The sequence below is a fragment of the Poeciliopsis prolifica genome, unplaced genomic scaffold (assembly GCF_027474105.1).
Source record: "Poeciliopsis prolifica strain line A6 unplaced genomic scaffold, Auburn_PproV2 SCAFFOLD002, whole genome shotgun sequence".
Lineage (NCBI taxonomy): Eukaryota > Metazoa > Chordata > Actinopteri > Cyprinodontiformes > Poeciliidae > Poeciliopsis > Poeciliopsis prolifica.
In genome coordinates this window covers 2,042,740-2,057,654 of record NW_026562377.1, presented here as the reverse complement: position 1 = coordinate 2,057,654, position 14,915 = coordinate 2,042,740, and the positions used below count along the sequence as shown (strand labels likewise).

The 14,915-nt window shown below is 36.4% G+C and overlaps 1 protein-coding gene across 1 annotated transcript; it reads right to left on the bottom strand.

The window, feature by feature from the left end:
- Positions 1-3,686: 3,686 nt before the first annotated feature.
- Positions 3,687-13,083, bottom strand: LOC129376353 (uncharacterized). Its single transcript, XM_055055970.1, has 15 exons — positions 12,880-13,083; positions 11,368-11,559; positions 11,159-11,233; positions 10,615-10,730; positions 9,365-9,518; positions 9,068-9,193; positions 8,270-8,304; positions 8,139-8,193; positions 7,855-8,063; positions 7,557-7,737; positions 7,035-7,118; positions 6,137-6,273; positions 4,969-5,210; positions 4,748-4,857; positions 3,687-3,957 (listed from the first exon to the last, which is right to left on the bottom strand). The coding sequence occupies exons 1-15, from the start codon at positions 13,012-13,014 to the stop codon at positions 3,802-3,804; spliced, it is 2,007 nt and encodes a 668-aa protein (XP_054911945.1). The 5' UTR covers positions 13,015-13,083; the 3' UTR covers positions 3,687-3,801.
- Between the last annotated feature and the right edge of the window lie 1,832 nt (positions 13,084-14,915).

Below are 14,915 nucleotides of genomic sequence, written 5' to 3'. Positions count from 1 at the left end.
CAACTGGAGCCCCAACAACTACAACTGCAGCTCCAACAACTACAACTGCAGCTCCAACAACTACAACTGCAGCTCCAACAACTACAACTGCAGCCCCAACAACTACAACTGCAGCTCCAACAACTACAACTGCAGCTCCAACAACTACAACCGCAGCTCCAACAGCTACAACTGCATCCCCAACAACTACAACTGCAGCTCCAACAACTGCAGCTCCAACTGCTTCCCCAACAACAACTGCAGCTCCAACAACTACAACTGCATCCCCAACAACTACAACTGCAGCTCCAACAGCTACAACTGAATCCCCAACAACTACAACTGCAGCTCCAACAACTACAACTACCGCCCCAACAACTACAACTGCAGCTCCAACAGCTACAACTGAATCCCCAACAACTACAACTGCAGCTCCAACAACTACAACTACCAGCCCAACAACTACAACTACCGCCCCAACAACTACAACTGCAGCTCCAACAACTACAACTGCAGCTCCAACTACAACTACCACCCCAACAACTACAACTGGAGCCCCAACAACTACAACTGCAGCTCCAACAACTACAACTGCAGCTCCAACAACTACAACTGCAGCTCCAACAACTACAACTGCAGCCCCAACAACTACAACTGCAGCTCCAACAACTACAACTGCTCCAACAACTACAACTACCACCCCAACAACTACAACTGGAGCCCCAACAACTACAACTGCAGCTCCAACAACTACAACTGCAGCTCCAACAACTACAACTACCAGCCCAACAACTACAACTACCGCCCCAACAACTACAACTGCAGCTCCAACAACTACAACTGCAGCCCCAACAACTATAACTGCAGCTCCAACAACTACAACTACCACCCCAACAACTACAACTGGAGCCCCAACAACTACAACTGCAGCTCCAACAACTACAACTACCAGCCCAACAACTACAACTACCGCCCCAACAACTACAACTGCAGCTCCAACAACTACAACTGCAGCTCCAACAACTACAACTACCACCCCAACAACTACAACTGGAGCCCCAACAACTACAACTGCAGCTCCAACAACTACAACTACCAGCCCAACAACTACAACTACCGCCCCAACAACTACAACCGCAGCTCCAACAACTACAACTGCAGCTCCAACAACTACAACTGGAGCCCCAACAACTACAACTGCAGCTCCAACAACTACAACTGCAGCTCCAACAACTACAACTACCAGCCCAACAACTACAACTACCGCCCCAACAACTACAACTGCAACCCCAACAACTACAACTACCACCCCAACAACTACAACTGCAGCCCCAACAACTACAACTACCACCCCAACAACTACAACTGCAGCCCCAACAACTACAACTGCAGCTCCAACAACTACAACTGCAGCTCCAACAACTACAACTGCAGCTCCAACAACTACAACTGCAGCTCCAACAACTACAACTGCAGCTCCAACAACTACAACTACCGCCCCAACAACTACAACTGCAGCCCCAACAACTACAACTGCAGCCCCAACAACTACAACTGCAGCCCCAACAACTACAACTGCAGCTCCAACAACTACAACTACCACCCCAACAACTACAACTACCGCCCCAACAACTACAACTGCAGCCCCAACAACTACAACTGCAGCCCCAACAACTACAACTGCAGCCCCAACAACTACAACTGCAGCCCCAACAACTACAACTGCAGCCCCAACAACTACAACTACAACAACTACAACTGCAGCTCCAACAACTACAACTACCACCCCAACAACTACAACTACCGCCCCAACAACTACAACTGCAGCTCCAACAACTACAACTGCAGCTCCAACAACTACAACTGGAGCCCCAACAAACATATCTTCCACCCCAACAACCATAACTTTTGGTCCAATAACTCCACCTCCTACAGATCAAACATCTAATGGTAAATAATTTCCAAATAACAACATATCTTTTCTTAAAGTAAATTAATCCACTGACCGACTGACTTCTGTTCAATCCCTACAGGTTTGGAGTATCTAATGCATCTAAACATGAAGTTAAGCTCTTATGGAGAGATCAGCAATGGAACCATAATTCAGCTCATTGAACAGGTATGAAATCTAGAATAACCCATAAATTATTTGGTCTTTCATCAAAAATCTTAAAATTTTAACACTTTCATTCTCTTCATTTAGTTTTTCAAAGACCAGCTCGTTAATGGAAGCACCCACAAGGTGACTGTACGAACCGTCGAACGGGTTAGAGTTAACCCATAAACAAGTGCAGCAGCTACATGACATGTTCTCTGTATTATCTAAATGTAAAACATCAAAATATTTTGATTGTATTTTAATTGTATAATTAAGTTAATCAGTTTAGAAATAATCTGCTTTCTGGGAAACCCTTATAAAATACCAAAGTTTCTCTAGTTTGTGTAGATTCAATATAACTTCTGAACTCAATGAATTTGCTTTTCACAATTGACTATGCAAAGTGTAAAAATGTCTTAGCGATAAATTAAAGAGTTATGTACATTTTCTAATCAAATGTTCTTTTAAACGCAACTTTAATTTAGTTGCGTTTTTGTCAGTTTTGCAGATCATTTTAAAACTCATTTTGAACTAAATTGTTTCACTTGATATCTTTATAATATTATTCTAACATGTTTTCTTTGTATTTTAATTGTATAATTAAAGAATTCATATGAACTGCAAGTTGTTTAGCTTCATGTTATCTCAATACAAAAACCCAGTGAAAGTGGAGCTTTTGGGATGTGTCCGTTATATTAAATGTGCCAAAAGTACAAGAAACGTACATTTCTTTTAAATTCTGAGGTTAATCTCAGAAATTTTCTAGAAAATATAAGAACTTTTCTGAGCTTGAAAAAAGCCTTAAGAAAATGATCCAAAGTGAGATAAAAATGGAAAATGCAAAGGAAAAAGAAACTAGTCTGACAGCTTCAGTACAGACTTCTAGATATTTGTTGACAAAATACAAAATCTCATAATACTGGTATGTTATGATTTCAGGACTTACACGACACTTTTTACATTTAATGAGGAACAAACATTAATAAAACTAGAAACTGTTGACAAAATTCTGCTTTATTTTCTGTTAGCCACTTTGCTTCCTAATCTCATAAATTGTTTGATACCTGATATGATTTATAGTTTCACCTGAATGTTTTACACCAATTTTGTTCATTGGGATGTTAAATCATGCCAAGGTTTCACTTTAAATACATAAATCTCTGAAGATTGAATTGGATAATGTATGATAAAGTACTCGTAGAACAATGTATATATTTTAATTTGTTTATATATTTTAATCTTGCAAAGCTCGTTTCCAAGGCTACAAGACGTACATAAGGATGGATTTGAGAAGATAGAAATATATTTACATTATTATTTTCTGGGCTATTTAAAAATTACATTTTCCTCCTGCAAGATTCATTTGTTAAACGTATTAATGCAAAGTGCAAATTATTGACCTTAAATTAACTTTATGACAACATTTTTGCAACCCTAACAAGTGTATTTTGGGGCATAGAATTAAATGTACATTAAATGTTAAAACTATTTACGTAAACCATCTTCAAATTCCCAACTGTGGAATTTCACTGGAAATTACAAGATTATGTATCAACATTTTTATTTTTGGGATAAATGATTTGAATCATCATCCAGGGTTTGTTCAAATACACAAAATAATCCAAACAGACAGAAAAACAGCAGGAAACCGTCAACAATTTATTGATAAAATCACATTCGATTATAGTTTGCTTCCTTTCATAATGTCATAATTTGAAGAGAGATTATATCTCCGCCGGCATGCTTGGATCCAGAGTTCTGTGTAAGGTTCTGTTCAGCAGCACCAGCAGGTCCAAAGCTTCGGTGACCCCTCTGGGCAGAAACAGCTCCAGAGAATCTGGAGAAGTGTGAGGGAGAATCGGGTCGGACGACGTCGAGTCCTGCAAAAATAAATAAATTCAGACACATTAAATGAAAACGTGCAAAATTTCTGGGCCAGTTGAGTGAAAATATCTTCACACCTTTAAATAAAAAGGAAACTAAAGACTTGAACACAAAACTACAGGGCATTAGGGCCAGACGGAGATTTATCTTTAATTATGAGAATGAAATCAGGATATGACGACAATAAGGTCACAACATGGAAAAATAACAAGAAAAAAGTTGTTTTAATGAGAACAAAGCATCAATAGGTAAAGATCTGATTATTTTATTAATTTCAAATCCTGCTACTGATAATTTGCTGATATTTAGGAAGTTTAATCACATTCTGTCTGTAAAACCGATTGTGAAAGTATAACTTCAGATGATTGTCAACTTTACCTTTTTCTCATTAAATTACTGTTTCATGGTCCTAATATTACAGCTTCATTACTGTAATATTATGAATTTAATTTTGCATTAAATTCATTTTCTAATATGTCATTATTAAAATTTTACTCCATTAATTTATTAAGACTTTTTTGTATATATTTTCTCATAATATTACTTTATTCTAATGAGTTTATTCTCATATTGTTTGGCACTAATTCTCCGTCGACTTTAGTGACGGCCGTTCATCGTAATTCCGTCTGGTATTTTTTGCAGTGTAAGTCTTTGTGTGATTATTTAGGTTTATGATTTTAATCGTTACACATAATTTCATAACTGTGTGGAGTTTGATAATCTAACCGAAATGGAAACCTGCAGCTTATGATCACCAATAATCAGTTATTAATCGCCGATACCAACCTGTGAGTAAAAACGCAGAGAGATGAATTTGGGGAAACCAAGCGGAGGAAGATGATCGGTTCCTGTGATGAAGAGGAGGAGGTCTTCAAAGGAAAAACACGTTTCTCCATCTGATCCAACATGAGGGGGAAACATGTTTGTTAACGGTTCATCCCAGCTCAGCCAGTGTGTGTGTGTGTGTGTGTGTGTGTGTGTGTGTGTGTGTGTGTGTGTGTGCTTACCGCTGACCATACTGAGGACGGTTTCCCACTGAGCCGCTGTGGTTTCCTCGGCGCCTCTCAGCTCAGAGTCCGGATCGCTGAAGCAAAACGTGAAGAGGCGTCTGAAGACCTCCAGGCTCGGCGCCCGCCGCTCCGGTCTGGTCATCACTGGCAGAAACGTTTCCCAGTGCGACTTCACCAGATCCCACAGCCCCCCACAGCTGTTCAAGCCCTCCAGGAACTGGGAGATCATACTGGCCACCCTGGAGTTCAGGAGGCAGTCAAACTGGAGCCGCATTTCCATTCACCATAGAAATGTCCAAATTGAGATCAAAAAAACAGATTTGGTTCTTAGAAACAATTTAGAAAAACAGTTTTTGGATGAGCAGGTTCTGCGTTATGATGAGGCGGATTGAAAGAGAAATCGCTAAACTAGAAGACAAATGTTTGACTTCTTAGAAATTTGAAAGAAGTACAAATTTCAAGATTAATCCCAAAATTTCTGAGTTTTTGGTCACAAATTTTTACTTTTTTGATCTCAGAATATTCCTTGATTTCTGAGCTAATCTCAGATTTCCAACTTTTTAATGTCAAATTTCAACATCTATTCTATTTGGATTTTTCTCACAAATTTGCAACTTTTCAAACTTAAATTTCAATGTTTCAAAAACTTTCTGAGATTAAACTCAAAATTTCAGAGTTTTTTTTGTGCAACGTTTTAACTTCTGGAGCTTAGAAATGTTCTCATTTTTTCTAGAAAATTTATTTGATTAGCATCACAACTACAATGGCATATTGGTCAAATTTCAGTCAAAACACTAGAAATTTTCAAGAACAAAAAAAAATTTTTTTTGAGTTATACAAAAAATTAGCAAGAAAAAGACTCAAATTTAGAGAAAAATCTTAAATTTCCAGAAAAAAATCTGAATTGTTTCCAGAAACTTCCCATTTACTTCTAGAAAATTTCTAAGATTAATCTAAGCATTTCTGAGTTTTTTGGCACAAATTTACTCCTCTATTCTTGTTACATTTAAGTCGTCATTCATTTCTTATTTAAAGTAAACTGTAAATTTATTTATTTTTTTTTGCTATTTTGTATTCGACAGAATACTGAGAAATATTTGCACACAAATTTGTAATGAAAACTCAGACAAAAGTGAAATGTGACATTCGGAGGAAAGGCTCTGACCTGTGGTAGATGCAGTGTTTTACCAAGCGGGCGTAGACGGCGGGAATCTCTTCGGACCCGGCCGGATGGATCCCGCAGCCGGACAGCCAGTCGCACAGGCTGGGAGGGAGAAGCTTCACGTCGCTGCAGCTCTGCAGCTGCGAGAGCAGAGCAAGAAAAACAGAGTTTCAATTAACAGGTTTAATGACACAGAGGCTGCATGACGTTCACACCTAGAAAAACAACGTAAAAACTCAACCAGATTTCTGTCTGTGATGAATTAAACGCTTCATTCTGACCCAGAAAACACAGACATGCAAGTCAGCAGAGGAGAGCAGTAACTGGCTACATTCACCAGTAACTTTTGGGAAAAATTACTTTTACTACACTGTACGTTTTACTTTTACTGAGTAATTTTATTAGGATGCATTTCTTGAGTGAAATTCCTGGATTTTCTGCCCACTGAATGAGAATCAACCAGGATTTAACCAGTAATTCAAACACCTGCAGTTTGATAAAGTTTCATAAATTGTTTTTTTTATTGAAACAAACTGAATTGGAAACATTTTCTTTTGCCCAATTTTATCTTTTTTTTTGTTACTTATATGAATTATTGTCATTTTGGTTCTTAAAATATCAACATTTCCACTTATCCTTTTATTTATGTCCATCTGATGTAATTTTTAAATATTAAATGATTGATACAAAATACATTTAGTAATTTCTTTGATGACTACTTTTTACTTCAATAAAAATATGTTTAAGTCGTGCTACTGTTACTTCAGAATAATGTTTGGCTCCTCCACCAACTTCGACTCCGAAGCTGTTATTTATGTGCAGTGCAGGCTAAACGTTTCATTTACATTTTCATAAAGAAACATTGAAATAAGCCGTGGATGTTAATCAGGATGATTTCCACCTCATGCAGTCGAAGTCGAGCTTCAGCATCAGCGACGTCGCTGCAGTTAAAATCCTCCAAAGATGCACTTTGGAAACACATCAGCTGCAGGAACAAACAGAAACATTTCAATCGACTCTGAACTGCTGCAACGATGCATGCAATGATCTGCATCAGTTCTGAATGCAAATGTGGTTTTAACTTGCTTATTGTAATCATAATATATATGATAATTAACTGTTTCCCAGTTAATTATGTTAATATTGAATCCCATTCATTAAAAAAAGTAATGAATATTTACCGTTATGCTTTGTTTTGTTGTTTTATGTAGCAACATAATTAAAAAGTGCAATTGATAAACATTTTATTTAACCCGTTAGCCTGCAACGGAACGCCAGCACGCCGTTTTTAAATATGTATTTAAGTCTGTTACCCTCTTTCTGTGTGACCATTAAATAAAAACGTTCAGCTCTTGCTGGTTTTGTGCGCAGCTTCAGATTTCAACAGATTCATTTCTGTAATGGTTCCTGCTGAGCGGCGAACCTGGTAGAGGGCGGGATGCAGACAACACGGTCCAGGTCCTCCATGAGCCAGCGACCAGCCAATCAGAACGCCCGCTTCGTAATACAGCCTGTGGTCCAGTGCTGTGAGGTCATAGGTGAAAAACAGACGCTCTGGATGACCCTCAAACACACAGCTCTGCTGCAGCTCCAGGAGGGTCAGCCTGAACGGGAAGAAATTATCTCAGGATGTAAAACGCACCTTTATCATTCAGACTAGATTTAAATATATTTTAATCTAGTTAAGGACTAAAAAATGAAACTGAATCAGTGGTTGAAACCTAAAGAACTCTCCCAGAGCGTCGTCCTGGCGGAGCGTCTCCTCTTGCCTGAAGGAAACCAGCGGTCTGGACCTGAAGCAGAATCCTGGTTTCCTGATTTCCTTCAGCGCAGCAGGAAGGACGTCTCCTCTGCTCACCCTCATCACAGTTTCTGCGTTTGTGTTTTCTACTCTGAATGAGCTCAGAATGGTGTCCAGGTCCAGGGTGAGCTGCACAGGAAACAGGAAGTAAACAGGAAGGTTTTCTCTGTGACCAATCAGATTTGACATCAGAGTTTAACTGACCCTCTCTGGAGGCCGGTCGGGACTCTTCCTGCTGACCTTTGACCCTGAATCCTTCCTGAGAACATCAAGATTTTAAAACAGCCAAAATTATTTTATTTTTAAGTTTCCACTCAAAAACAATGTTTTCTAACCTTTTTAAGGCGGATGCTTTGCTTTCATATTGCGCCTGATGGTGTAAAAACAAGCAAGTTGAGAAAAAAATAAACCAAATATAATTGATAAAAATGTATTTCAATCCAATTCATTAATATTTCACCAATTCACAAGAAATATCGTCTTGATAGAGAAAAAACAATCCAGACAATTAAACTTAATTTTGATTTCATGAGTCAAATTCATTTGGTTTGGATTGGAAAGACTTCATACTGCAGACACATTCAAAAAAGTAGAAAATTATGGAATAGTCCTTTTATTTTAGGAACTTAATCACAAAGTGAAACTTTATATGGGTTAGCAACTTTGAAAGCCTTTATTTCTGCTAATTAGAATAATTTTCCATTTAAAGCTGTTGAAAACATTTAAAATTAAAGCATTACTTATTAAGATTAATATTTTTAAAAAACAGAAATGGGGGTTTAATAAAAAGTATGTTTAAAACCTGTTTTTTTTTTTTTTTTTTACAAAATGTACTTTTAATCTGACAAACGAGACTCACTGGGTGACTATTCTGATTTTCTGTCTGATTAATGAAACCTAGTCACTGATTTAATAAAACAATAAAACCCAGACAGGAGGTTTCATGCAAAAATCCTTTAAACTAATCTGAATAATAACCTTACCTTTATGATAAATGAGATTAATTGGACTGAATTGAAATGGTTTCTGCCTAAAGACGACATTTGTTATAAATTTGTGCTACATAAATAAAATGAACTGTTGCAAGAGAAATCTGGAGATTAACTTAAAATATAAAACATGTTGTGTTGTACCTGTTCATAGCTGAGGTCACTAAATATGTACAAAGCACCGTGTTCACTGATCCGGAGAACTTGCTCTCCAGTCCAGCCCTCTGCAGGGCAATCAGGGACAAACAGCACTTTGGAGCTCCGCACACTCTGAAACACACACACACACACACACACACACACACACACACACACACACACACACACACACACACACACACACACACACACACACACACACACACACACACACACACACTTTGGCTTCAAATTGAGATTCAAACCATTTTAGAGCAGCTGAAACGACTTGACGGGACAAACCTGCAGGTATGTGAAGGAAAACTTCTGTCCTGGTTTCTTTCCAAGCTGCGGTTGAAAAAGCGACGTCAGGCGACTCTGCATCTGATTGGCTGACCAGCTGGAGTCGATGGTGATGCGAGCCGCCAGAGCCGCTTGTCGGCGAATCATTTGTATACTTGCATATAAAAAACAAACATGTACTCAGTCTCAGAAGGTGCAGATATATTAATAATCTGTGTGGATAACTCTTAAAGCCTTAGTGTGTAACTTTTAAAATAAGTTGAATCCGTATTTATTAAAACTGTCGCCGCCCCGCTCAAAAACAACCAATCAGAGTCGAGAGAGGATGTTAGACTTCTGTGTGCTGATAAATATGCTAATGGTGGAAAAACAACTTACTATTTATTACAGGAAAACAGTTTATCTGCCATTATCTGTGGCTACGGAAACAACTTTTAGCATTAATGGCAGGTTTCTGTTTCTTTTGTGTTTCATTGGCAGTTGCCAAACGAGCCTGATATGCATGTACCGCCCCCTATGGGCCTGGAGTGTGGACAGCAGTAATAACCCAGAGAATCCACAAGACGAACAGGACAGAAAAAAACTATTTCATTTGAATTCTGATTATTGCCAACAGAAAGAAGATTTCCACTCACTAATATCAGAAGTAGTCAGAGTAACCCAAAATTATGCTAAATTAAGAGCAGCAGTACTACAACAAACTTCACTCAAGTAAAAAGTACACATCCAAGACATTATTCAAATAAGAGTAAAAAAGTATTTGGTAAAAAAAAAAGTGTATAGTAACGCATCAAATTAATCATTTAATATGTAGAATTTACATAATCAGACAGAACAAAGGTTAAATTTTTGTATTTTATGATCCAAAATGACAATAATTCATACAAGTAAGAAAAAATAAAACCAGGCAAAAAAAAAAAAGTTTCCAGATTAATTTCTTTCAATGAAAAACTTGAGACTAATAAAAACTGCAGGTGTGTGTCTGGCACATTTCAGTTTTAGTCGTTTTGTTTTTGTTTAGTGGGTAGAGAATTCAGAAATTTTACTCAAGTAAAAGTAAAAAATACAGTGAAGTAAAAATACTTATAAAAGTACATAACAAAAAATCACTCAAATATAATTGAGTAAAATTACTAGTGACCACCCAACTCTGATTTTAACTGTAAAAAAATTCTTATAAAAGTTTGATGCTATAAGTTTTGGTATTTGAATGAATTGGTGCTTCCTGTGAAAATGCATTGAGGCCTGACCCGTCCAGCTGCTCCAGGTGTTTTTCCTTTGGCAGACAGATCACATCTCTAACCACGTGTCTGCTCTTCTGCGGACTCAGTTTCTTCCATTTCAGGTGACGAGTTTTGTTTGATGACTGAAACATAAAACAAGAAACAAAGCTGCAGCACAAAATCTATCAAAAACATGACAAATGTGTAACAAGAAAATTCCAGAAATTCAAAAAGTCTCATTGAATTTGATCTTATGATAGACATAAAATCTCAACTTTTTATATAAATCATGTTTTTATATTTTTCTCATTTCTCTCTCTGCCAAAAACTGGATGATAAAAGTCTTCATCCCGGTGTTTTGGTCTCAGACATTTTTTTTTACATTTACTTTATGATTACTTGTATTTGTTGTTTCTGTTTATTGATTTGGTGCTTCATGTGAAAACGAAGCACCAATTCAAACTGTTTGGCATCATGAGACGAATAGTTATGCACCAAGTGAAATAATTTCTAAAGACAATTTTTTGTGTTTGTGATTTGATCAAGAGAAAGTGAGAAACCAGAAACTGACCAGGGCGGCGTGGTCAGAGTTGCCAGATTTTATCTCGACCAGCTCAATGTCAGAAAACCTGATGGGCGGCAAAGACTGGAGGGTCAGGAAAAGACAGAAGGTTCAATGAAAAACTGACTAACTTTACATGAATCATCTGAAAAGAGGAATATTTTAACTTAAATTGTGAAAAATAAGAAGTATTTTGCAATACTGGATTTGTCTCTTGCCTTCATCTCGATGTGTGCGTCGTCTGCTACGCTGATTATGCGTGAACAGTAAGACGTCTTCTTGATGACGGGAGGTTTAGCTTTTGGTTCTGCTGGTTGTTTGGTTTGGATCTCAACTAGCAGGTCTTCATCCTCGTCCTCTTCCTCCAGGTCAGGGGCCAGAGGATGCTCCTGGTACCGGAACCTCTGGGCCTAACAGGGGAAACGGGTCTGGAGTTAATTAAGACCAGTTGATAAATGTTATGGAGGCTTGAAGTTTAGAATTTCACTTTCACTCAAACGGGTTCATTCAGGTTTTCTGGGAAATGTGTTTGGTCCGTTTCTTGTCCCTCTGCTGACAGAATTTGCTCCATTATGGATAAAAAAAAATTAAAAAGAAAACTTGCTGAATTATATGAACACAGCAAAACCAAAACTGTTAAACCAAGAAAGTTTGTTTAGCTTGTTTCTGACTTTAACAGGACAATGAAACTGTAACATCTTAACTTCACAAAAATGTATCTTTACAACTCAAATGAAATTAATTTGGTTTACCTAAAGAGTCTCCACAAACAACAACAAGTTGATTTAACATCATGTGACATTTCATTTAGTCTAATTCAATATATTTACACAAATGGACACTCAGAAATGTGCTGAATAATAAGTACCGACATATCATGGTAAATTTGTAATCTGAAGGATTATTCTTGTCGCTATTCACCATTTACATCCATTTATGCAATTTTGCATTTCTGGAGCCTTAAGATTTTTATATTATGAGGAGTTGAACTAAACTTTAAAACCATTTGAACCTGGTTGTCCAGGAGACATTTTCTAATTACTTGAGTGACATATTTGGAAAGAAAAAAAAAAGAAGTATACTTTTAGGAATATCTGTAGTTTTCATTATGAAGTATTTCTGCTCTTATTTGAATTAAATTTCTGGATTTTTCTACCAACTGAATAAAAAAAACATGTTTTCAAACACCTGCAGTTTTTGTTAAAGTTTGTTTTTATTGAAAAACTGATTTGGAAATATTTTCTTTTGCCTGATTTTGTAATTTTATTTTTACTGATATTTTTGTCACTTTGAATCTTAAAATACCAAAATTTTCACTTAACTTTATACTTTGGTTCATGTGGTGATGTCATTTTTAAATATTAAACAGTTGATAATTAAATCAGTTACTCAGTACTTGAGTAAATTTTTTAACTCAATATGTTTATAATTTAAAGTAATTTCTTGAATGGATACTTTTAAACTTTTACTTGAGTATAGTGAAGTAGTGCTACTCTACTTAAAAATACCAACAATTTTCTGAAATAGTTTTTGTTTAAACTGTTTTAAAATGTCTCAAAGTTGTAAAGGCTGCAGACTCTTTATATAAACAGACAGAATCATAAAAAGTATACATCCAAGAAATTACTCAAGTATTTGGTAAAAAGTACAGTGTAGTAAAACTTACTACTAAAAGTTGATATTTTAAAATGTTACTCTGTAAATATGAAGTTTTATCTAGAAGAACGAACCTGTTCAGAGGTTTGTTTGTTCTCTTCTTTTTCCTGCATCATCATGATCACAGTTTCTTCTTCTGAAGAGAAAAGCCTCATTTCGATGTTTTCTGTGATTCCCATCATCGCCGACTTTTTGTCACAAAACTTCATCCTGGTCCAGAGAAACAAATCAAAGTTTCTCCTTACAATCTGCCCCAGTCGAAGCTTCAGCCTCCAACGAAGGAAGTTTTCAGGTTTAGTAGAAGCAGAGGAGTTGATGAGGCCTCATCAACTCAAGCTGAGGTCTATCAGGGGTCAAAGGTCACATTATACTCCCTCTTCTGACTGATGCTGGTGACTGCCTGCTCTCTGGAGACGCAGCTACTGATTCAGCCGTGTAGACGTGACTTTTTATTGATGTGATTTATCAATTTGTGCTTGCAGATCATTGAAATGTAACCTTTGTGACAAAAATACACAAACACTTAATCAAATAAAGAACATTCCTTGGATGTTGGTTTTAGAAAATGTTAGACTATTTAAAGTTGTAATCTCAGGTCTGGGGTGAAGTTTGCACAGCGCTGTTTTAAAATTAGTTGTTTGCTTAAAGTCATGGGAACAAAAACTTCAGTCTGCCATCAGCAACTAAAGCCGACGAATCAATAATCCTGATTAGATTATGATGGTTTCACAAAAACAAGTCGAGTTAACCTGAAAATCATTTAGTTTTATTTAGTAAACAGAGTAAAAGTTGACCTAAATGAGTCTTTTTCTCAATTCATAAACTTGAGATTAACTATTTCTGTTCATCTTGATCTCAACTCAGTGAAAATTCAAAATGACATTAGTGGTAAAATTTTATGACGTTAAACAAGAAATGGAAATAAAATCATGTGAATAAGTTTGTTCATATGATAAGTCATGAAAAACACGCCATTCTGAATTTAAACTGCTAAACCTCAAGTGTTATTTTCACTTTTAATTATGATTATTTGTGCCCCGGATCTGTTCCGTATGTATTATACTGCTAGTTGTGCTTTTGCTAAGTCTATCAGTTAGGTAAGAAATATCTAAAATATATTAACTAGAAATAATGCTTACTGTGAAATAGTCATCACCATTTTGTAAAAATGTTTTTATGCTAAATAGAGAATTAAAAAAAAACTATTTCACCACTTCCTGTCATCTTCTTTGTGGTTTCTGCCAGTAGTAAGATCCAATTGTTGATGTGAAAGAAGCGTTTCCATGGCAATTTTGTAAAACACATTAACTTTGACATGATAAAGAAATCATTGCCAAAAAGCTTTAAATTGAAAAAAAGAAGTTTCCACTAAGCAAATTTATGTACTTTCAATTTGCATAATTTTGTGGTTATTGGAAATACAGCTGTAGAAACCCTCCAAAAGGAGAATAACTCCAAAAAATGTTTGTACACAGAAAGCAGTGTACAAACATTTTACTGGAACGTTGAGTGGAAGGTAAACATGAAGAGTTTGGGAAAGTTTCATAACAAACCTTATTAAAACACAAAAGTTTATTAAAATGGGAAATAAAAATCCAGGCAGATTATAACTTGTTAAAAAGGCGTAACGGGGCTTTTTATGCTTAAAAATACCAGAAGGTGTCGTTTTACTGCTGCAACTTTTCTTATTTAAGAGAGGAAATAGTTTGGTTTAATGAGATGTCATTAGAAAAAAGCTTTAAAAATCTCAATATAACAACAAAGCATTGGCATCAATATGTAAAGATGTAATTACATAGAGTTTATGTTAATTTGATGGACATCGTTAGTCTGATTAATACCAATTATTCATCAGAAGGTCGTTCCCTGTAGACCAGGTCTCAGGATTTTTCCAGTAGCTAAACATACAAAAAGAAAAACTACATAAAAACTCCTTAAATCCAAATTTAGGCGTAATTTGCAAACCCAGTGCCTCCAAACGGGGTATGCATGTAGAAAGAGTCACAATCACAAGACATACTAATGTCTTGTGATTTACAGTAAAGTAGCCAAAATAATGAAGTTTTAACAAAATATTCAAAGAAATCAAAGCAAACTGCTTTTTTCAGAA